At 44.8% G+C, this 25,815-nt stretch overlaps 1 protein-coding gene across 1 annotated transcript in view; it reads right to left on the reverse strand.

Moving 5' to 3' along the window:
* CSMD1 (CUB and Sushi multiple domains 1) overlaps window positions 1–25,815 on the reverse strand; it is a 1,327,842-nt gene that overhangs the window by 613,541 nt on the left and 688,486 nt on the right. The window contains exon 5 of the mRNA XM_074353379.1: window positions 12,358–12,565. Within this exon, the coding sequence (XP_074209480.1) occupies window positions 12,358–12,565 (208 nt within the window). The remainder of the gene's footprint in view (window positions 1–12,357; window positions 12,566–25,815) is intronic.

Genomic DNA, 25,815 nt, shown 5'->3' on the forward strand with positions numbered 1-25,815 from the left:
AGTCCCGTTTTATGCTTTAGGGTACTACCCACCGTGTACAAGACACATTTGCTGAGAATAAATGATTTTTCAAGCAGGCATATCTGTTTCCATTCGTCAGGGTCACATCTCACACTGTGGTTATCTTTCCTTTGTTTATAGAAAGTAAATATACGAATACTTTCTTGTCTGGTCCAACACACACACAAGCGCACACAGACACACGCTTTGGAGTAGAATCACTGCTTAAAAACTACCCACAGCATACGGTTCAAGAGTTAAAGACAACGTGCACTCAATCCCTCACTCGCTTTCCCTGTAAACACTGGTGGGTTCCCGGTAGGAGCGTGGCCACCTTCTAGTGTTTGACACTCTTCCCAAAACAAATGTGTAGACTCATAAAATCTCTGCAAGGTCGCTATTAGGAACATCAGCCTCTGAGAACTAAGTATTTCCCTCAATGCTGAGATCTGTCCCTGGTCTGTCTGGCCCCCAGTTAATTTTTTTATTTTCCAATTCATCACTCTTTCTTCCTTACAACATCTCACACCATTTTGCATAAACTAGAATATTTTTTTCTTTACTAACTCTAGCCTCAACGTTTCTCTAAGCCAGATGCTGCCCCAGTGACTCTTTGCTGTTTCTTGAATTTCCAATTCCTTTCCTATTCCCTTTTATCAAGAGCCCCCTCTAAAACCCAGTATCACACAGCTGGGAGCTACAAGCTGAAATGAGCAGGCTCCCTCAGCTCCTTTTGGACCAGCTGCCTTAGAACATCTTCCAACAGCATTTCCATTTTAAACCACCCTGGTGCTCTGTGACAGCGAGAGGAGAGGCCGAGGGGAGCTGGAAGGGGTTCCGAGCCTCCCTTGTTCGAGCCGAGAGCATCAGGGCTGCTCCATCAGTCACCCCCATGTTTCTGAAAGCTCGGTCTCCTAAAACTCTTCTAGGGTGCTGATTAAAACGGAGATCCCTGAATACACCCAGAAACCCCTGAACTTTCCAGCTACAAGTCCTGGACATTTGGGACATTTGAATTTTTCAAAATTCAGTTCCTAGTTTGAATTGAAACTTGAAACACCTCTGCAGAGCCATCTGCAAAGTCCGGAGCCGGATTTTTCTGGCTGTCAGTGCTCCATCATTTTCCTTCCTCTTTCTACTCCCGTGATCATCAAGTCTTATAAAGTCAGTGTGTCCAGCTCACAGAGTTTTGGAATTGTTTACTATCTCTCATTTCTTCTCTCCCCAATCCATCTAACACACCGAAATCACCTTTATCTTCCTGAAGCACTGATTTTCTTATATCAGCAAATATTAGGAACACTATTAAAATTTTATTAAGAAAAAATAGGGCTGCTGTCAGATATTTTCTTACTGTTCTGTTGAAACAGTGGGTTGCTTTCTCCCATATCAACTACTTCTTGTGCTTTGCCACAGCTGGACTTTTACTTAGCACATCCCATGCCTAAAATAACCACACACGTTTTCTGTCGAGACCCTTTTGTAACAGGGAAGAACCACTCTGACTCCGTATCAGATCTGTGTCTGTGGCTCTAGCCCTGGGCTCTGTTGCCTGTGCTGAGTCCTGCTGGTTCTGCACCTTTTGTAACAGAATGTCGCCTAGAGCCTGAAACACACAGGAGAGCCCACTCTCAGGGCTCTGACCTGTAAGGGCAGGACACCTTCCCATTCACAGAGAGAAGACGCTGCAGGACAGATAATCACACTTGTCTTGTTGGAGGTTTACAGGGACACCAGGACCTGACCCACGCGGACAGTGGCAAGAACAAAGGATTCCGACACCAAGAAGTCTGCAACAACCAACCACACTTTTAGTATGAAAGGGGCCTGAGTTCTGACTTGGGGAAGATGGTTCTCCAGGACACTGGTCCCCCATCTTCTTGGTCTGCCGGCTTTCCCAATGAAGTCGTCATTCCCGCCCCAGCACCTCGTCGCCTAGTTTACTGGCCTGTTGTGCAGTGAGCAAGGGGCGTCTGGACTCGGTAACACTTCCCATTCTTAGGACCCACGTCAAATCTTGACTTTCCTGTGAAATATTCTTTGGTGACCTCGCTAGGGAATTCCTTCTTCCTCAGAACCTGACTATGCTCTCTCTACCTCGATTGCTAGCCTGTCATGGTTCACACACAGCGTGTTAATCGTGACGGCTACAATTCACTGAGTATCTCTGTGCCACGTCCCGTGACAGGTTTCTGACCCACATTTTAATCTTCGCCCAGCATGGTACGTGTCATTCACCTCATTTAATGGTCAGGAAACAGAAACTCTGGGAGTTTGAATCACTGATCCAAATTTCCTGGCTACAGCGAGGAAAAATACAGTTCTTAACCCACCATCCCTCTCACGCCAAGGCCTGCTCTCTTTCACCGATCTGAGCAGAACTAAGGAAGGGTTACTAAGGACTTTGCTGACACAGCAGAAGAGAAGATTTCCCAGAAAGGAAAAGGGATTGAAGGCAAGGCGAGAAGAAACAGCAAGCTGGAATCAAGGCACCATCGGTTTAAAGTGCAAAGCAGAATGTAAGTCTTGCTGGAGCTCAGGTCAGGCCAGCACGTGCGACGTGCCAAGAAGCAGAGCCTTGTCCAAACCCAGAGCCCCAGGTAGCGATCTGCACCCGCCAAGGACACGCCCCGTGGTCAGCTACGTTCAGGGGGCTGCAACCTCCTCTGACCGATCTCGGAGGCGCACTGCCCAGTAAGACACTACTAGGCGAAGAAACTGCTGGCAAAGGAACCTGTTCAACTTCTTAACCCACTGCTCTCCAAAAGAGTTCAGAACAATTTTATTTTCGTTGCACAACTATTAATAGACTGGAAGCACGCTAATATAAAAACATACAGAAGCCACTGAAACACAGTGTTCCTTTTTCTTCAGACCCTACCCCCCCCCATCTCTGAGTCACTGGCTCCACAGCCGAGCTGGTTCACATAATTAAATCAGAATCTCTGAGAAGTGAGGCCCAGTTAACTCTGATGTGAAGCCCAAATTGGAAACTCAATGATGGCCCAGTCTTCCCAGATCAGCTCCATTTTGCGCCCACAGCCTGTTATAAAATTGTAAGAGGTTTTTCAACAAAGACCACAAAGTGTATATTCTCATACTCTGAAAGAGAACTAAAAAGTTGTTTATTTTTCAAGGAAACTTGAAATTATTATTAAAATTATTTTCCAGCTTTATTGAGGCCTAAATTATATAGCTGTCACATGTCCAGCATGATAATGATGACATTACGTCCACATCATGAAATACGGTATTAACCACAATCAAGTTAATTACCACATCCATCCCATCATGTTACACAGTTCCTGTGTGTGTGGTGAGAATCCTTAAGTTCTGTTTTCTTAGCAAAAAGTAAAAAAACCTCAAAAACAGTATGGAGGCTCCTCAAAAAATTAAAAATAGAACTCGCACATGATTTAGCAAGCCCACTTCTGGGCATGAGACCAAAAGAAATGAAGTCAGTATCTCAAAGAGATACCTACTCCCCTGTGCTTGCTGCAGCATTATTCACAACTGCCAAGACATGGGACCAGCCTAAGAGTCCACCTACGGATAAGCTGATGGAGAAGATGTCACACACACACACACACACACACACACACACACAGGAGTATCATTCAGCCATAAAAAGAAAGAAATCCCACCGTTTGTGACAACGTGAATGGACCTGGAGGGCATTCTGTTAAGTGAAATAAGTCAGAGAAAGGCAAACACCGTATGATCTTACTTATATGTAGAATCTAAATTAAAAAACAAAAACAGTAGAACTCATACAAGCAGAGAGTAGGATGGTGCTGGCCAGGGGCTGGAAGGTGGGGGGCCTGGGGGTCGGTCAAAGGGCATGAATTCCAGTTGCCAGATGAGTAAGCTCTGAGGCTCTAACGCACTGTGGTAACTATAGTTAGCAAGGCTGTCTTGTATACTTGAAATTCAATTAGTTATTGCTGTAGCTAGCTCGCTGTCCACTGTCTGCAACAAAGACTCTAGACCCTCACTTGCTCGTCTGACCCCCAGACCAGGGGCACCCACATCACTGGGAGGCTTGTTTGCAACACAGGGTCTCAGCACCTTCCCCAGATCTGCCGAGTCATCATCTGCATTTTCAGAAGGTCCCAGTTGATTCCTACACACGATACATTTGAGAGGCGCTGGACTGGCGCCTGTCACGATTTCCGGTGCGTTTTATGGACTTAAAAAGTTTGCTAAACAGACTGATATGTACATCACTACAAATTCTATGGTTCTCACATTACATTTTTACTCAGCTGTCTGCTTTTAATAGTATAATGACCTGGATGTGTGGAGCACTTGGATTTTCAAGAAACTGAACGGTGTACATGACAATATCCCTGAATATTAAAAGTGAGTCACTGTGTTCAAACACATCACCAAAAACCAACAGGGGTCAGCTTTTCTTTTAAAACCACATTCTTACTGTGGTTTTATTTTCACAGAAGTTCACTGCAAAGATCAGACACAGGTTTTAAAGGTTCAGCATAGAAGAAACGGTGCTTTTATCACTAAAAAAAAATTGAGGGTTATTTGCTAAAAATAGCCTTTTAAAACTAAATAAAGGTTAAAAACAAAATCGTAGGATTCAAAAAAAAAGTTTTCCACTTCAGAAGAGGACGGTCATGTCCTCAGGTGGAGCTCTGCGCTCCACCTGACACTTCCTTAGCGTGATGCACGTGCAGCGACTTACAGACTCTGCACTTCGCCCGACAAGCAGCCCCTCACTTGCTCCACTTAACAGGGCTCCGGGGGCTGTCAGGGCCGTTTCCACCTTCCGGAGAAGGACCTGGGGTGTCAAGCAAACCCGCTCAAAGTTATCAAACTCACAAGGTGCAAAACCAAGGCCGGAGCCTGAACCAGCAGCCTCGGCTCAGCTACGGGTCCAAGCTGCCCGCTGACGGAGAGAGAAGGGAGAAGTAAGGGGGCCCCGGCCCCCACTGCCCCGGCCAGCCAGGGACAGCGTCGCCGGAGGCAGGCCCGGCTCTGGTGCCAGGCGCCCAGCCAGTCACCGCGCCCCATACGGCGAGTTGCGTGCTGCCGCCAGGACGCGGTGCTCTCACCCCAGCAACAGGGAGCACCAGGGGACGGCCCCAGTTCCAGCGATCCCAGAGTATAATTCACTAAAGTAAAAACCTCCAAGATACATACTTTTTGTAAGAAATGATGGACTATCATTCTCTAAAGGGTTTCAAATCAGAACGACTTATGCGCTTTGGTTTATGAAGGTCAAAAGATGGGGAAGGTTAACGTTTCTGGCCACTGCTCACGGAAAGGGCTCCCCGTGGCACGTGCCCACTGGACAAAACCCACGCAACAAAGCGTCACACCTGTCCGAGAAGGATCGGGTGGCACAGAACTCTCATCCTCCTAACCAGTCCTCCGTGAAACTGTACAGACTTTAAGAAGAAAGGGAAAATTAGATAGTCAGAGTTTTGAGAGAAACTTTAAATGCAGATATCAAAGCGCACAATGGCAACGCCATGGCGCACAAGCCGGCTGATTCGGGGAATAAATGGAAGTCCGTGGCCGGTATTTGAGAATGACTGAAACAGAATATGCACAACGGCCTCTTAAAAGGCAGGGTGTTTTTAAAAGGCAAATTTATTTAACAGTGTTAATTTAATTGCAATTTTGTTTCCTGGACAAAAAACCACATACAAAAAGAGAGAGGTGTAACTACAAAAAAAAAACCCCAAAACCCAGATATTTTGTATTTTGTCAAATGAATGTATACTCCTGAAGGGGAACATTTTTCCATCGCCTGCAACATAGATAATTTACGATTTCTTTTTGAATAAAGTCAGGTGGAGCGGCGGGGGCTGCACACGACAAGAAAAGTGGCCACACGGAGCTGAGTTTCCGGGGCGGGGCGCCCGGGCTCGGGGCGGAGCCGCTCTGGGACCCTCCCGGGCCAACCATCCTTCCCGCTGGCTCCGCCCAGCGGGAGCAGGAGTGCTTTTCCTTTCTTTGTCGTGCCTTAGCCTGGTCATTTTGCATGCATGCTGTCCTAGGGTAAAGTGAGACAGTTTATCCACAGCTACCACCATGAAATAAAGTATATAAATTTCCTACGTTCAAAATATTTGTTAATGAAAATAAATTGTTTTTAACTTCATCGACTGTATCTATTTGGGATCCCCCTACCGATTTCAGCCAGAGTGAGAGCTGCCTAAGGCGAGCGCTGCGACGAGCCACTTCCGGGCAACGGAACGGCCCCAGGGCACCGACTGGCCAGCCCACCCTCCTCCCTCAAAGGACGCGTCACGGTACGGAGACCGTCACCTTGGGTAGGTCTGCCTGGACAGCCTGGGATACCGAAGCAGCCAAAGGTTCCTACCAGCCCGTCTGGGAGAGCCTCCTTTTCTCCTCAAGACGAAGTCCAGGACGAGGGAGACCCCTCTTTCAGTGTCTCCTACAGAGGGTGCTTTTTAGGTGAACAGGGAGGGAATTAAGTACCTTGAAACTTAGACCCGATTGAAAGCTTTTGCAAGCACAGCCTGCCTGCCCGCCTGGCTCAGCCGCGCTGTCTCCAGGGGCTCCTTTGCTGGGTAAGTCGCCCAGGGGAGCCAGCTGCCAACGGGCGAGGCAGAGAGATGCAGAGAGCGGACGTGACTCTGTCACGGGCAAAGCGGAGGGTCACCTAATCTGTTCAGGTACAGGAAGTGTCATCTGGACGATGCCTGTGAGAGAACATCCTAGGTCAGGTCAGAAACCCGACTCTGTAGAACTGGCTGTTACTGGGCAAAGCGCCCTTCATCTCCTGATGGAGTTTGGAGGGTCTGGGGTGGCGCGGGCTGGCCCCCCTTCCCACCACTGGTAACGTCAGTGAGTCAGGGGCGTAGGTGAGGAGCTTAGCACTTACCAGGCCGGCAGTGCCTTCATGATGCACACCGTTTCAGAAGCTTTATAATGTCTGTTCTTGTATTGATACTTAAAACTCTGCATAACAAATACGTTCAGATTTATCACCTTACTTTACATCTAATAACACGGAAAAAGGAGACTTTGAAAGAGGGGGCGAGGAGTCACCAGCCCAGAGTAACAGGGCCAGATCCAGCCCAGAAGTGACCTCGTGCTTCCCCTGAGGTCCCTGAGGCCAGACATCACTGAAGTAATTGGGGGATGACACCGTAGGGCAACGCACCACTTTTACGTCGTTGACTTACAGACACAGTCAGACAGAGGGGGCAGTCTAGCCTGGGGCCGCGCTGCCTTGGTCCCCGTGCGCCGCCTGAGGGCCGCGGGGGCCGGCAGTTCGCCCTCTGCCTGGGCTTCCGCCGCCCGGCACGTGGCAGTCCTTACTGGATGCTAGTAGTCAGTGCAGGTTGCTGTTTTTTTGTTTTTGTTTTTTTTTTTTTTTTAAGAAAAATACATCATTCAAAGAAATGTTCAGAGAAAGATATTATTAAAAGCAGGGTTTAGGGAAAGGGCGACAATAAATCACGCTAATGATGGCCTTCCACCTCTAGCGAGGCGTGGAGGCCCAAGAGCAGAACCCCGTGCCTTCAGATATATCCGCACGCGTGCACTCCTATGGTACCTGTTTGTGTCATCTTTGCTCCCACAGAAATGCCGAGGTGCACACATCACAGCAGGCTTGTGTAACGTGATGACTGAATTTAACTTTAAAGTGGGAAATATGAGAGAAGGGAAACCAATTATTGCAGTAGGCGGCAACGGGGCGGTGTAATATCACGGCCTCCTCCTCATGCCTGAATGAGGCCATTGCCCTTCCAGACTAAGGTGACCAGAGTGGAGGAGGTCAAGGTCACAGGAACAGAAAGGCTGCAAACAGTCACAGGTCGGAGGCAAAAGGAGAGAAATAACTCGGTGCCATGAGTCCCCAGGACCAAGTTCTAGAGCAGACAGAGGACATCAGCAGGACAGCAGGGGACATCCGCACCAGGTCTGCATGCCGGCCCGGGTCGGCGCGCGCACCCGGGTCTCTGTACTGACAGCACACAGACGTGACTCTTAGGGGAAGCTGGGCTGGGTGATACAGCAACTCTCTGAGCTGGTTTTTACAAATTCTCTGTGAAATAATTTTAGAGTGAAAAGTCAACAAATAAAATGAGGCGGGAGGGGAAGGGGCTTCCCTCCCTGTACCCTGGGCAGGTGGGCGGAAGCATTGACTTCAGAGAATCTATCGCTCTGCGTCCGCCTCAATAATCCATCCTCATTAGAAATTAAATACACACCAAGTCCATTATCAATTAAGTGACAAGCTGGAACAACACCGCAGGTGCTGATCGACCCTTCAAGGGTTCTCTGAAGCTCACTCAGCCTCTCCAGTCCCTTTGAAGTTCTGTTTTGGCTTCAGCGAGTCACCGATGAGAGTGATTGAACAGTGAAGTTGTGCCCGATGAATGGGTTTTATTCTGATGGCCTGTGACTCAGTCACTGATGGTTATTAAGAGTCGGATGCATTTAAGTAAGTTTGGGGGCACATTTTAAACACGTTTATTGTTCCCTGTTTTCTTTCCTTCTCTACCCTGCACACACTCTGTCACAAAGTGGGGTGGGTAAATGGCCCTTGTTGTGCAAGTACATATTGTAAAGACAGTAAATCCTCGCTTCCTTGTTTCTTGTCAAGACTCCGTGTCCCTAATCCTTTCACCACCATGTCTTCATTCAGAAAGACAGCAGGCTGACCCAAGTGAAACCACTTTTCTTTCTTCTTGATCGTTCCGGAATTAGGAGCAACACGCTACCCCATCAAATCACTTCAGAAAGAAAGATGCGTCGCTAGCGTCACTGTTAACCATGTTTTTAATTGCAGGAAAAACTCCAATTATTAGACCGTGTTGCAGACAACTAGACAGGGCAGCTCTCTGCTACGGGAGGGTGTTGCCAGGAGGCCAATCTGTACAAAATTAGAATCTGAATAGTAAAAAGAAAAAAAAATTCAGCCTCATCTCATCTCCAGTCAGGTTTAGGTGACAACCACTTCCATGTTTAACATATGGATAATTCTGGTGCATTACATCACCCCCCACTTTCAGACTGCCTCTACTGTAGCCATGGCAACTCATACATCAAACATAGCTGGGTTGGTAATTTCTCTCCAAATTAAACGGAAATAAGGCTAATCCTGTTATTGTTCTTAACAATTTTCCAAGTAGCTTTTTTTTCAGAATGCCCTTGTTCATATAGCCTGTCTTCTAAAAACAGATTATTGGAAAATTATGTGTATGTGTGCACTCTCTCTACTCGGAGCCATTACTGTTGTCCCACTGTCCCTGCCATGTGACCTTGTGCCTGAGAGGAGGCATGCCCACCCACACGGCCACTTAAGTATTTTTCTTGTAATTCCAGGATGCAAACTTTTAAATATACCAATTTGGACCATTAAACATTTCAGGCACTGTCACTCTAAAATTGCAGTGAAATGATAGTTTTTTTTTTTTTTTTTTTTTTAAGAAAAGCCAGATTATGCATTTATATAAATCTCAAAAGGTACTTCAGGTGATTCTGGTTTATATTGTAAATGTGCCCGTGTAGGTTTCAAGAATTATTTAGGAAAACCATCTTTTCCTTTCCAGCTTCTCAGGAAGAGTAATTGAAAAGATGAGCGTTCCATTTAAAAGTGGTCCTACGGCCCTGTCAAGAGATTTCTCTTTGTAATTGTGATAAACACTAAATGTCTCCCCCAAAAGCTCTGTCTTCCCTGACTCTCCCGCTGCAGCCTGTGTGCTAATTGCTTCTCAACTGGCCAAACTCCTCTACGCTGGTTACCTGCCCAAGGCTTTAGGGTCCAACCCACAGCCCCAGAAACAGAGAAGAGGGCAGTAGGCTCAGACTCGGACTGTCCTGTTTGGGGACACGGTTGGAATTACAGTGAAAAGAACTTGTAATCAGGGCTCAGAGGCCATCTGGTCGACCTCCATCTCTGCACCAGCTCCCTCAGCTTTGCCATCTCTCGTCCTCTGTGCCTCTCAGCTTCTTCACCAATAAAGGGTAAATAACACTAATAGTGACCCCACACAGCTCTTGTGCGAAGCCAACAGGACAATGCAAATCATACCAAGAGTATAATTATCAACAACTCTACCTGTCTGATAACGTCTATCGAAAGACACAGATCATGTTGAACCAACAGGCAACCCAGCTTTTCAGACCAGAAGGCACACGGCGTCAATGTCCCACTGACAGCTTTTCCAACAACTGCCCAATTCTCTCCTATTTGCTCCCAGATCATCCATCTTGGTGTTCAGGCAAACACCCGGAGGGCTTTCAGAGAGCTGGGAAATATCTTCCAGCCTGAATCCAGGCACCAGGATTTAGAACACTCACACCCCATCTGCACACACTCTTCTGAGTCTGTTGTTGAAGTAGTGGGGACACGTGTCAGGGGGAAGGAGAGACAGAGATAAAATAGAAGGAGAGAACACAAGAGAAATCAACATGGATGGAAAAAGAAGAAATGTCTGACATGAAACCAAATCAAACAGCATCACCTAAGTCCTGCTGGCCACCGAATACGGAGACGTGAGTGAGGAGGTCCACCTCCCCAGGAGTGAATCACAGTGTGTGTGGGACGTCCTTCTGCAGGACGGTGCTTCATCTTGACGGGTACCTCTGCTTGGCATCCCTATTTTTCTCTCAGAGTTTGATATGGACATTTGTACCTTAAAGTTTCCTTTCTTCCATAAATGAAGTTTGTTTGGCAAAAGCTGTCCTGATCACGGATTCTCCATTCTTTGTCCAACAAGCTTCCCTTTTTTCTCTCTCTCCCAACCTGACATCTCACCAGCAAGGTGACGCCCATGGTCTCCAGAACTTCTCACAACTAAGACCTTTACCATTAGTCACTGAATTTCTGAGAATCACGCACCATATATTTTGCATTGCGATGATTTTGTGAAAACCAGAACAAGGTAATGTTCAAGCCAGGAGAGTGCTGGAACGTTGACTCATTGACAGTGACTGACCGGCGAGGAACCCAGTAGAAGTTGAATGAATTTATGTAGAAGTTCATTTAGCATAACCCCTTTCTATAAACACAGCTAAAATGGTTTGTCCAAGGTCACCCGGACAACTGGGACAGAACCTGGAGTAGAATCTAGGATGTCCAACTATCAGTTTGGTACCTGTGTCCACAAACTCTGATGTAACAAAACATGAGACAGACAATCATATATACCAGTCCTCGTGCACTTCCAGTTAAACTGCACGGCAAAAAATAAGCAAAATGGTAACCTTGCTCCGTCTAAAAGTACTGCTCAGATGAATGAAATCTAAAACAAAGGTCATAGACGCAAGTGGTTATTTTTCTTTTAAGTTCAGTAACATTTAACATAAGAACAATGAAACGAACGAAAGGAAATGACGTAATCTATAAATAGGCATCCTCTACTTTGAGTCTTGAGCCTTGGAAAATAAAGTAAGATTCAACTTTGATAACTGGCTTGAAGCAGGTGATCTGACTTATGACACGTTTCAGGTTTGGTATCTTTAACCTTCAGTCTCTGTGCTGAAACGCAAACGTAAACCTACAGAAATACTCAAAGTCATTCATTCATCTTCTCCTCTACCAGTACAGGAGCGGCCAACATCTCCTCTGTTCCAGCTTAACTGGAACCCACATATACCCAAGTTTGCTTATAGTTCAAGACCTGAAATATGTGCCTCTCAGCAGGTTTTAAAATGCTAAAAAATTAAATAATGAAAACAAACATAAACATTTCGACCGACAACTAATTACTTAATTTGAGGCAGACTCTGAGCCTTTAAACATCTGTTCTTCTCATTCTCCCTTCTCAATTGTTCCTACAGACACAACTTACTCTTGCGACAAACACCATAAACCAGAGGCTGCCAAGGGTTAGAGCTCGTTTTCTTTGGTCGCCACCAGCACACACACCACACAGCTCCTGGTCAGCTGACCGGCTTCACGTGTATAACGGGTCAGTATCTATGGGTCGCCTGGGACCCTCACAGGTGGGCATGTGATTTGGTGCAGCGTTTTCAGGGAGGAAAACAAATACGCAATCACGCATCTGCAGCAGAGTAAATGACGGGGAACATGACATTTTAAAATCTCCACCATCTAAAAATATCTGTTTGCTCTGAATCAGCTCCAGACCAAATCCAAAACTAACTCGGCTCACTTAGCTGCCATCTTCCATGTATGTCGCTTTGGAAGAGTCCAAAATGAGGACACAGGAAGTTCCGGGGCCCAAGGGGCAGACAACACCTCAGCTCCAAACACCAGCACGCAGACACCTTAGAAACTTTGAAATCAGCCGCCGTGGAGACAGCCCTCCAGCAGGGCAAGGAGGGAACCCCGATTTTCTAACGCTTGTTACGGGAAACGGGGAAGCACGTTCCTCGTCCAGAACTCACCAGATGGACGGTGCTTCTGTCCCGCTGATCTCCAAGAAGTCGTACCCTTCTTCCAGCTGGAAGTCCGTGAAGACCACAGCGATGGTGTCCCCGGGTTCTGCCAGGATGGTCCACGTGCAGTCTGCGTTGTTTTCGTACTCGGAGGGGAAGTGCGGGCTGGAAATGGTGCTGCTGGTCCCGCGTAGGGTCCCTCCGCAGGCCCCCTCAGCTGCAAGGACACAGGTGAAGGAAAACGTGATTTAAGGTGGCCTGATACTCAAGCACGCCCACAACGTGTCACTCAGTCAGGGGCAGATATTTTCTGAGCCCCCAAACTGAGACACGCTCTGTGACAAAGGATTTCTTCTTAGTTGTTAGCTTCGTTCTACGGAAAGAGTTAGAAAGTCTGCCAAGCATACCGCATTGTTAACTGAGCTGCCCTCACAGAAGGCAGCGGAATTGTGTCTCTTCTGAACGCTGAAATGTGCTGTCACTCGACACTTGACTCTCACAGACAGCTTAATAGTATTTTCAAAGATTTTCTCTGAATCTTAGAAGACAAATAAATTGGAAACATTTTGAGCCTTAAAAGTATGTGGCCATCTTTTCCTCGTTTCTTTGATACCTGGCTTTGAAAATACAGTGATCTTTAAAGAAGTAGTGGCCTTAATCTTTATTTCCTGTAGAGTCTGGATTGTGCAGTTAGTTTTGAATTTCAGATAAGTTCTTGACTAATATGATAACAGAAACACATCAATTCACAAAAAGGCTCTGAGCAGAAGGAGCTGCATGAAAACTTAAAATGAAATATCTTGGAAAAGTGACAAGGCAAAGGTCTGTCAGACACAATACATTTAGGATACACATTAGCATAGGAATACATACTGTTTTGAAGAGAAATGGAGCTTATAAAAGTTTCCACAGAATAAACACTAGATGCCGTTCAATTTACATAATCATCTGTTACAAAACGATGCGTACAGAGCAAACTGCAGTGCAGGGCAGGTGAGTGTTTGTAAAATAACATGTTTGAAGACACGTCTATAAATACTGTTACTCCCCTCCCCCCCTCCCCCTTTCTTCCTTCCTTCCTAGCAGATGATACCAGCAAAGAGTATACAGCTGGCCCTCCGTAACTGCAGGGTCTGCACCCTGAGGTTCAACAATGGATAATACATTAAAAGGTTCCAGAAAGTTCCTAACAGCAAAATTTAAGTTTGCTGCCTGCCAACCGCTATTTACACAGCACTTCCTTTGTGTTAGGTATTGTAAGTATTCCAGAAATGACGTAAAGTTTCCAGGAGGATGTGTGGAGGTTTTATGCAAATACTGTGCCATTTTATGTAAGGGACTTGAGCATCCTTGGGTTTTGGCATCTGCAGGAGGTCCCGGAACCAATCTCCCATGGACACTGAGGGAGGATGGCATTTAACAATTAGGGACATCAGTGATGCAGTTTGAGTGATACAAAATCAGCCTGTTGCCAAAATGGGGACATTTGTCTTTGGCAGCTTGTGAAACTAGACAGCTACACAAAATCACCTGGAACCGGGATTTACATTGGCTATTGATGAAATAATTGTGTATATAAGCATATCACACACTTAAAAATAAAGATACCTCTATAGGAATAGTTTTTATATATGAACACATCACATATACGATCAGTAACACATACTATAACACAAAAATATAATACAATGTATATCCTATTTAATATGTGGAGTTTGTTTACCTAATTTTGTTACAGTGTCCACACGTCGCCATCTGTGTATGAGAACAGATGCAGAACAGAAGTCACAGACGTCTTACTGTATAAAAAGACACAATGTCACAGGCAAGCACGCTTAAAAGTTTTCAAATCCAGGGCAGGTGCTGGATTTGAAATGAAATTAAATGAAATACAGTAACTTAAATCTGACAGCCAAGATGGCAGAAATGGTTTATAATTCAACCTGCTGGCAAGCAGTTCCCCTTCACGAGAGTTAGTGGAGAGAAACTGGTACCAAATTATTCCGGATTCTTGAAACTGGAACCTATGCACTGAAGCACTGTTTATGATTTAAAGGATTCTGACACAGGTATACTTGTGAGCAAAACAGAGTCTAAACTTAGACTAAGAGTGAACAGGAGAAGGGGTGCCCTGGGTTCTTTGGGAAAACACTTTGCCAACGTTGACCAGACAGAGGTGACATTAAACCGCTTGGACGAGGTACACAGGGACACCCAACATCAGCCACCACGTCAGCTGTCCCTCCGAGCAGGACCCTGGACTTCCTGCCCCGCAGCCGTGACCCCCTGGTGGCCCCACTGCTGGAAGGGCTGATGACCTGCAGAAGGTGTCTACAGGGCTGGGGTGACATGGTCTTCCTGGGGACTCCAGGAAGTGAATATAGATTAACTAGTATGTGGATGCTCAGTATTTTAACAGGTGGCAGAGCTGTACTGGTATCTGCCAGCTGCTAGCAGCCCTGATTCACTGACCAGAGCTCTCAGCAGCACATCTCCCTTCTGTTTAAAATGAGCATCGCTCAACTGGGTAACCTCCAACATCTCACACTGTGAACCTACGACTCTAAGAATTCGGACACCGAGTACCCAGTTTCCCTAGGACCTCAGTGGACAGCTTGAGCAGACCACGGAGGGCCAACTTCAGCGGGCCAGAGCCGAGGACCGTGCTCCATCCCACAGGAGGCCCACGCCCGTGCCAGTCACAGCCAAGCGACAGAACATCACGGCAGCTTTGCTGGGATGGGAGATGTTACTTAAGGAAGACAGAAGAACAGAAAATGAAACTACAGGGAAAGAAAAATTTAAACGTTGGCAGAGAAGGAAAACCGTAATTCTCCCAATGCAGCAATCAGAATTGTGTTTTCTCTGGGAGATACTTTAATGACCACACAACACTTTCAAATGAACTACAGTTAGAATTATGTCAGGCTAAACACATGCAGGATGTATTGTAATTCTTAAAGCAGCATTTCACATAAAATTGGACAGAACAGTATGATTGATGATGTGAAACAAAACACAAAAATAATTCATACAACTCATTGGATAAAAGACTTAAATCACAGAAAATTATGTTTACTTTATGTGTATGTGTGTGTGTACTTGAGTGTGTGTGTGTGTGTGTGTGTGTGTGTGTACTTGAGTGTGTGTGTGTACTTGAATGCATGTGTGGATAAAAGTACCTGCAATGGTGTTTTAGATTGTTTCTCCAACAGAACGTTTTAACTGTTTCAGTCTCTCCCCTAGTTTTGTTAAGATAATCCGGCTTCTAACCTGTAACGTGCTACACGTCTGTACCTGTGGTAACTCCCGAGGAGGGTCACATAGCCTCCATTCTAGACGGGGAAAATGGGTTTTAAAAGAAACTAATGATTTATTGTGACATTTATGAAAATGTAGGAGTAGAACAAGCACATAGATAAAGTCGCACAGTAAACATTTTCCAAAGCACGTCTGGCCTTGGGGAAGTGATTAATCAATTAACTGATTAATTGCTGCAGGGAGTCGTTTTAGTTGCGAACTTATCTTCCAGTTTGGCTGCATTCTTTGTAACGTATCACTGAACGGTAAAGCCTTTGCTGAGCAGGAAAGGAAGCCTCTCTTCAGAGTTTAGGGTGTTACAAAGATCCAAACACCCAGGAGGACCCAGTCTACGATAAACATTGTACATGATGGGAGGGGAGTGTCTTTACAGAGTGTTCTGGAATACAAACAGAAACTGGAAATAAGTGAATTTAGAAACAGCCTCGTAGAAAATGCATATTAGGTCAATTCAAATGTTTGAAGTCTAAAATAACAGGTAAATTGGTGGGATAAAACATACTGGACGTAGGATAAAAATATTTGTCTCAATTAATGTATTACCTAAGCTAAACAGAAATAATGAACGTCACTGTAGCAAAAGAAACATTGCAGTAAACCAACGTTCCTAGATAAATTTTTTTTCAAAATAAATGTACAAATATAAGATTCAAAATAAAAAACAACACAATGAAAAATACTTGCAATGACATAGCAAAGGGATATTATCTATACTTAATTTGTATTCCTACGAACCATGCACAGAGAAGTTTACATAAAAAATTAAAAATGACAACTTAAACAAGGATGAATTTCAGAAAGAATTAATAACCAAACACAGGAAAAGGCTTAATCTCTTTTATCACAGACATTAAAGTTAAAACAGCAGTGAAATACCTCAAGTTTTAAAACACGTAACAAAAAAGTGGAAAATAGCTCAGGGTAAAACTGACATAACTCAGCGCTCCTCATCCAACGTGTATAGACACGAGACTGGGCAACTTGACAACGTACATGAAGAATTGTGTACGTTCAATGTTCAGTCTTTGGCAAGTTGCTCAATTTGGGGTCTAACATTTATTGAGTACATTTAGGGGCTTGATATTCTACACAAGCCCTTTACGTGGACTACTTAACGGAATCGTTTCCAAAACACACGAGAGATGATTGTTACCCCTATTTCACAGTTGTCAAAAGGGAGGTTCTGGTTTATTAAAAACGCACCTGGGAAATGTCAGGAAGTCATGAAATACGAACATGATCAACAAAACAGAATTAAAATTAATCAGCATAAACACCCTATTGCAAAACATTAAAAAAAAGTATTACCTGCTTTGTGCAAAAGCAAAACAAATTCAACTATATGCGTATCTATATATATAATATTTAGACTGCATTTTAAAAATAAAGACTGCAAGAAGTGCAGAATATTTAAAATAACTGGGGCATTATATTAATGAAGATATAAACGATTTTAAAAATTCTTCACTGTTTATCAGTAGAGTTTAACAACTAAAAGCAATTCCCTAGATCAAAGAACAACAGTCATGAAAGCTTCATCATCACGCATGTAGAACTTGACAGAATTAACGTGTTCCTGAGAGTATTTATCTGTCAAATGTTGATAAACCACATACTTAGAACAGACAAGGCATGCGTTGTTGTTTAAAACTAAGTCCAGCCTGCACGTGCCTTTTTGGAAAGGAAAGTCTACACGAAGCAGGAACGACGACTGCCTACTGATGATACACCCATGCTACATCTCAGTTTTGGTGTCATAGTTTATAAGACAGAAGAGAGAAAAATAATTTTATAGCAACACACAACTACAATGTAACCACTGCTACTACAAACAAAACATATTTGTTTGGGATATTCCTTCTATCCACAGTATACCCCAAAGTATCCGGCTCTAGGATATATTCTAGGTTCCAACAAATTCCATGAAATTACCTTGTTTGAAAGATTAAGCTGATTCGCCATCAAAGTTTCAAACCTACAGGCATTCATCGTAGATGTAGAAAATTAAGTGTAGCAGCAAGTCTGAATCCTTGAGTGAATGTGTACAGTGCGATGGCAGGCATGCCCCCCCCACCCGTTACAGACACACAAAGGACTTCACGAGGCTGTTGTCCCCATGAGATGGCAGGTGACAATAAATCCATTTGTTTTTTGCTTCTAAATTATGTGGTGAGACACTTATCTTTCTCAATGAAGAGGCTTCCTGATGCAGGGTTCTCTTAGTTGGTCTTTTTTCTAAATGTGAGAACGTTTCAGATGGAATTAATGGGCTTCCAAAGTCACAAGCTCATGCCTAATTTAGAGAACACGGGGTGTCCCGTGCTAGTATCACACAGGCTGCCTCACTCCTGCTTCTAACAACAGCCACACTGCCGAAGCCCCTTCACTGGATTCAAGTAAAAATTTATCATACATAAGGAAACATTAACATTATAATAAACAGTTCCATATTTAGTAAGAAACTGGGTGGTCAGGACAGGTACGATCTGTGAACTCACGGAACCTCATCAACAGTAGCTGAACATAAATACAAAACAGAAACAGACTCAGACACAGAATACAAATTAGCGGTTGCCAAGAGGGCGGGGCGTGGGAAGGGACAGACTGCGATTTCAAAATGTGGACTAGATAAACAAGACTGTACTGTGTAGCACGGGGAATACATGCAGGATCTTGTGGTGGCTCACAGCGAAAGGGAATGTGACAGTGACTGTATGTATGTTCACGTATAACGGAAACATTGTGCTCTTCACTGGAATTTGACACAACATTGTAAAATGACTATAACTCAATAAAAAAAAAAAGTTAAGAAAAAAAAGCCCTCCAGTGTCTTCCCATATTTCTTATAACAGAAGTGGAAGCCTGTGTAATGGTCCACGGGGCCCTGCAGGACCTCCCTTCGCCCATCCTCTCTGACCCCCTCCCGCAGCCACGCCAGCGCCCAGGCTCTCCGGCCACGCTGGACGCCGCACCGCTCTTCACTCACCGTCTGCTCTGCTCTCAGGACCGGAGCCCTGGCTGTTTCCTTCACCTGGCCCACGCTCCCGGCATTCTCACATGGCTTACTCTCTCGCCTGCAAGAGGGGTCCAAACAATGCTGGCTGGGCCAAAGACAGCGGTTTCCCAGGACGCGGGGTTCAGGCGCTAACGCCGGACGGTCCGGGGCAAACCAAGCAGCTGGGCGGCACGGCTCGGAATCGAGCGTCACCCTCCTCGCGAGCGTCTGCGCGCACGCGCTGCAGGGGGTACGGGGCACGTTTGTTCTCACTCAGTTTTTTGATGTATGTTGCTTGTCTCTTGCCTGTTAGGGTATTTTTTCCACGGCAGTTAGGAGTTTTCTGGTTTTGTTCACTTTGCAGCCCCAGCACCCAGAACTAATATAAGTGACGAATACAAATTCGCCCCCGGGCCACATGCAGCCCAGTATCTGCTTTCTGGAACGCAGCCACGCTTGTTTGTTCAGGTAGGGTCCACACCACCGAGAGGGGCTGACGACAGGAGCCCGAACAGAGGCCGTGTGGCCTGAAACACAGAAAACATTTACTATCTGGCCCTTGACAGAAAAAGTCCACTGACCCGACGGGTGAACGCACCTGACACCTCGTCTGTCCTGGGCAAACATTTCTTGAAAGAACAAATGACGAGCACAGACAGCGGGCATGATCTACTGGGAACCCAAACACAGTTAAGGCAACTTTGGGGCATCATTTTAATGCTAGTAAATTCTCAGCAAATTAAAAGGAAATACTGACATCAAAACCAAGAGTAATTGTAGTGAAAGTCCTTGCGGCAGGGGAATTTGTTCGGCGAGTCTGCAAAGCATAAGTAACAGTCCTAGAATTCTGTCCTTAGGAGACAACTAAACAGAAGAAAAAGCAGCAATGCTGTATGTACGGAGACACTAATTACAGCATTATGTGCAGAAGCAAACACTGGGAACACTCATTATGTCCAATTATGGGGAGAGAGGGGGACTATTAATTTGTATACTATTGAGGATTTGAGAAGAAAATGCTGTCAATTAAAATTGGAATGTTTGTGATTTAATACCAATCTTAAAAAGGAAAAAAAAAAAAGTACCGTGCTCTACGCCCTCAGTGTTTAAGAGCTTTTCAGAGGCGGAGCTGACTGCCTGGTCTCTGTATTTGGTCCATTCTGGCTCTTCCATGACGATGATTTCAGGAATATTAGCTGTTACTGGTATTAAGCACTTCAAGCATGGCACTTAATCTCCATCAGTCCTGTGAGATTGTAAGTAGTATTAATCCAATTCAACAGACTCAGAGCCAGAGGTTTTGCAAATAGCTTTGCCAAGATGTCCCAGCCAGCTAGTGAAAAATCGGGATGTTGGATGACTAAGTCCTTGCTATTAAAAACTCCCATCACTGTCTGTCACAATGAGTGGCATTTTCTTGGACGTGTATCTATTTTGGCACTAGGCATCTTCAGCTCTGTAACGTAATATGGTGCTTATGTGGGAAAAATCATGGAAAAATGCTAATTAATCTACAAAACAATTGGCATAGAGGCAATTAAGATTATGCTTTAACTTGTTACAAGATTGTATTTAATGAGATCCTGTAAAAAATGCGCTTAACAGCAAGCCTGTAGCACAGTGAACCGCAAAACACGTAGACCTGATTTCCTATCATGTTGCTATAATGTTGACATATATTTTCAATAGTTCTTTTTTTTTTTTTTCCAATTTTGGTAAGATTTACATCAGAGTTGTTTACTGCACAGTATGCAAGAAAAGTGCTTAAAACTAAATTGTCCAAAGCCATGCACATTTAATTTAGAGCCACTTTTCTTATAAGGCGACTGTCCCATTCAATCTTACGTTGCAATGCTTGGTTCTGACATGACGGATTATTTAAGATTCATTTTACAATGTTACCTCCATAACACAATTGATGAAAACACAGCTGTGTTTTAAATATCACATAATTTATTGACACCCATAAAAAGCATGACTTCCTTCCCTTCTCCTCCCCTCCAGCCATATCTTCGCCCAGTATTTCTCTTCCCCACAATCACCAGCAGCAGAATGTCTGCAATTAACAACCTTGAGTGACATTTCATAAAGCACTGGCAAGTGACATATTGTCATTTCCAGTCACATTATGTAAGGCTTATCAATTAAAGAAATTTGCAGCCTTAGGCAGCTCTAAATGAAACACGGGCATACATTACTGAGCATGTTTTATTAAAGGTATTGCTGAGAATGCTACTGGTCCTTTATTTTGTGGCATCTTTGCTTGCTAACTAGCATTCATTCATCCAAGGCAACACACTGCCCTGACACGCATAAAATCAGCCAGCTCTCAAAAGTATGCAAAACAGCTGCCACATCCTATATTCTTTAAAACCATCACAGAATAGTGACAATTTGTTTTGACACTTTTAGGTGAATATTTATCTTAAACGCATGTGTTGAGACAGAAACAAGGCTAGAACTTTGGTGAGGAAGCACTGTTGGTCCCTGATAATCATTCATTTATTGTTATTTTTCAATGGCTTGCAGATCATGCTTCTCAATAAGAGCAAAAACAAACAAAAAACCAAAAAACTAAAACTAAAACAAAAACAAAACAAAACAAAAACCAAGACCAAACAAACCAAACACCTCTCCTTCACTGTCCCGAGCAGAAGGCACAGAGTGAGGGCTGGCTTCACCACCGACTGTCTCTGTGCCCAGGAGACGATCTCTCACACCCCAAAGAATTAGATTTCTTATCTGCAAATGCTCTGGATTAATATTAACCTTGAAAACTTCGCACAGGATCACATAAATGTACCGGCGTAAAGTGTGTAACACAGCACCCGCCGAGGAGACCGGGTCTAAGCAAAGAGCTTAGTCATGACATTTCTGTCTCCCATTTGCTTTCCTGCTCGAGTGATTCACAACGAGCCAAAAAGATTCTGATGGCTGAAAATGGAAAATGAGGAGGAAAGAGTTACTGGCCAACCACGTCTCGGATAGTTTGTGTCTTGTCTCGACTGCCTCCTAAGACCACCGAGCCGGGAGCCAGAGCGCATCGCCCTGCAGGTGCGCAGAGCCCGGGCCCCGGGTGCACCCTTCTGGCCCACCCTTCTGCCACCAGATGAGAATTCCTGGAAGGAAAAATTGAGGGTAGTGAAGGATTCAGGGCTACGAGGGAGAAAGCGGCAAGAGGCTCAACTTAATTCAAAGACCGCCCTTCCCAGAGAAGGGAAAACTGACCCTCGCTGGCTGCCTTTTCTCCAAGGCTGACTTGCTCTTTGAAGAAGCAGCTTCAGCAAATCATATTGAGCCTTTCAAATAAAATATGAGAAAGACCCTAGAGCCAAACAGCCCTCTGCCGGCTGAAGGCTCTCCTGAGCTGAGTTTCCACGTCGAGGCTGTCATTTGACATCCACGACGCTGTCGCTGGCAGCCCCTCGCGCCAGGCCCAGGGAAAGCAGCCTTAGCCATCCTCGCTTTGAACCACTGGCATCCGAAGGAAATCCTGAGGCTGGCAGTCACTCCTCCCTGCTGGCACTTTACTGCCTTTAAATGTCTCTCCTGAGGCGCAGCCTCTGAGGGCCTGCAGGCCTGTCAGACACCGTCCCCTGCACTGCACGCAGGAGCCGGTGGAGCAAGGGGGAGGGGAGGACACTGCACCCCACCAACCACCATCCCCAGAGGACAAAACCACGTCACATGTGTCATTCCCACAGGCAGGACATCCCCAGGCAAGCCACGTTCCCTGTGCCCCTTCCCAGACTCCTCATGACTCAAGTAACATCCTCAAGAAGAAAATGTTTAATCCAAGCTCAAATATTTCCCACTGAAAACGTGGGTTCCTTTAAAGACATTTCTTTTTCTCATAAATTAAAAGGGCATTACCTGGCACGAGACACCAGGTCCAGAGTCCACAGCCCCCCTCACTGCGGTGTGACCTCAGAAAAGTCGCCTGGTGCCTTTGCCCCCGAGTCTCTCTGTCTAAAAAGCAGGGCGGATGACAAGGCAAAGCTCGTGGGGTTCCCGTGAGAGCTCGGCACAGGAACACCTGCAAAGCGCGCAGCGATGCCCGGCGCTGGGTAGCAGCTATGGGTTTCGCTATCATTCACACATCTTTTGCTTAAAAATCCACAATTCTAGTGACCAAGCTGAAACACCTCCCAACTGATAACGAGATGCTCCTCCCTTTGCTACTTACTAAAAATACTTTGAACTTGACTGATAATCCCCTTAAGAAAAAGGAAGCTAGAAAGACGCTGCCTCTGGACCACCGCTAAGTCTGGATGTTCTGCTCTGCCGTGCGGTTGACCTGTGTGTGTCCGCCCACATCCCATCCAGGTCACCTTCGTCTCATTACTGCCATCCAAGTGGTGACATGTAAAACCAATGACCTGTTTCGACACAGACTTACCCCTCAGCAGGGACTTAACTGGCTCTTTCCCTGAGTCTTGAGTTCCTTGCATCACGCTGGTAGTTTTTGTTTTTGTTTTTCATTCTAAAGAATTTCAATGATGCAGGAAAGCCTTCTGTTTGAGAGCTACTAGCACTGAGAGCTTGTAGTTTATATGAACCTATGTCCAAACTGTTTGCCATTTGGCTCCAACCACCTAAACCTGAAGTTGCTTTCCAGACTGGAAGGGACAGGAGACAGAAACAGTAATCATAACAGCTAACAGATACAGAATTTCACTGTCGGGTTCTTTGTTAAGCATTTTATCTGGATTATCTCATTTCATCTCTACCACATACCTATGAAATGGGTACCATTTCACAGGTAGGAAAACTGAGAAGAGAGTTGAAGTGACACTGCACAGCACATAAGCATCATGCCGCATCACCTTCTTTTGTGTTAAAGGCCCTACTGGGTGCCCAGCACAGGTCACATAATTTCATCCTCACACAAACACTGAGAATATCTTTCTAAAATATCTGCTTTTCCATCAACAGTGTCCTGGAGCTCAAAGGCAGTTATGATCACTCCTGGACTCTTACGTTACAGTCTTAGTGATTTAACTAGGGGAAACATAAAGCAAATTAAGAAGGCGTTTAAATCCTGAGCTGAGAGCATGTGTCACTGACTATATCTAGTTTTTCTCTCCTTCCCCCTGTAAATGCACATCACACCTGCACATACATTAACAGTATATCTCAGTAAAAACCAGAAGAGACAATAGAAACACTATCCAGACATGAAGGGAAATTAAGGAAGAAACAGGCTTTACGGTGAAAACTCAACAATAAAAGAGGATTACCAAAATATCACACCTCCAGGAGAAAATCTAAATTCTCATTGTTGAAAGAAGTCAATTTGTTGCTGGTCTCCCATTTAAGGGACTCAGTTTTAAGTAGAGCTGGCTGACCCCCACCTCATTATGCACTGACTTTGTTAAATATATGGTTATATCATTTTTCCTTAAAGAGAGCCACATAACTCTAGAAATGATGCACACATTCAAGGGCCATCGATCGGGTGAAATGCGGCCATGTGGAGTTACAATGTCAATTTTTCCACGCTCCAGAAAGGCCGCTGGGAAGAGACTCGGCGGTGTTGCTGTTAGCAACACTATTAAGATGACTCCTTAAGCAATTCCTGGAACTAAATAACCAGAACATTGGGGAAGGTGGAGATGTACTCATTTCATTTTTGAAAATTATCTAAGCCCTTATCACTGAAATTAACTTCTCTCTTCTAGATCTACCACTTCCACACATTTATAAGACTCAGATCATTGATTTTTTTCTTCACGATCCAGTTATCCAAATCAGTGACAAACCATACTGCATCTTTCAAATTTGTTTCATAAAATTATTGCATCAAATTTAATGCCTTTTGAAACATTACTACCCCAGGCATTGAGAAAAGCAAAAATTTCAGCATAAATTTAGTAATCTGTAACAGAGAAGGAAAGATACTTCTCAGGACAAAAGCATCTTGATATAGTTGGAATTTAACAAACTGGTGACAGGACAGAAAAGATAATGAGCTACACGTTATATCGATCATGACATTACAAGGTGTATAATTACGGAGCTAGTGAAGACCCTCTAAGAAAAAAAAATGGCTGGGGAGGTCTGATCAAAACAGAAACTGGCATAATTGCTGTTAATATTTATTTTTGCATTTGCAATTATAATACCTACTCATTTGTTGTTCAGCATATTTCTAAACCTTTACTGAATGTCTGAATGAGGGACTACGCACAGCATTAAGGGTAAATAGGTAACGATCAGGCTAAATTTTAAGGTAAAAGGAATCAAGAATACAGTTATAAGATTTTATGACTGTAAATTATTTCCTGAGGGGGCTACAAACTATTTGAGGAAACACTGTTAAGACGCAGGGTTAAAATATAAAACAGCAATAAAGTAAATGCTAAGGACAAAAGGACTTGTGTTTTCTCACAGCAACTTAAAGGGGGTTTGCAACGGTAAAAAAAAAAAAGGACTAAATTTTAGTTTCAAGTGTGAACCTGACAATGAAGTAAGAGTTATGACTACAAGGAGGGCAAAAGGAAAAGCTCTGTAATGGGAAGAAACATGTGAAAGTTGGGACTTAGGAACGCTTCGTGAAGGAGCCCTGCTTTGCAGGGTTTGCTGATTTTTGGTGTAAACACCCCCACCGTGGAGGTGAGATCGAGGGAGCATGTTGGTGTGAGGAATGCAGTGCTTGGAAGGGGGCCCATCGTGGGCTCCCGGGAAAGCCAGGGCAAGTCAGCCCAGACAAAGCAGTGCACGTTGGAGAGAAAAGTGCAAAATCTGTGTCTGGGAACACTGACAGACGGAAGTGGACGGAGTAGTTAAGACGAGGTGCTGGAGCAGAGTGGCTGTGTTTTGAAGTTTGCCCTGAATTCTTGGTGAGTCGCTGAAGGGGTCTGGCTGAGAGAAGAAAGGTCATGATGCAGACGTGCGTGTCAGGGGAGAGACTGAGGACTGGAATGGAAGATGGAGGCTGAGATTCTGGATGCAGGCCTCATTTAAGCCACTTGAAGCAGGTCTGGGTGAGAAGGGAAAAAAGCAACCAGAACAGGAAAGTTGAGGTTGTAATCAAGCAGGGCCCTGTGGGGCCTTCCCAGGACAGCCCCCTCCCGACACCCTCTGCTGCAGCTCCTCTCTGAAGGACCCAGACAGTAGTAACTCATGTGTATTTCCTGAGTTTTTCAGAT

The sequence above is a fragment of the Camelus bactrianus genome, chromosome 26, assembly GCF_048773025.1.
Source record: "Camelus bactrianus isolate YW-2024 breed Bactrian camel chromosome 26, ASM4877302v1, whole genome shotgun sequence".
Lineage (NCBI taxonomy): Eukaryota > Metazoa > Chordata > Mammalia > Artiodactyla > Camelidae > Camelus > Camelus bactrianus.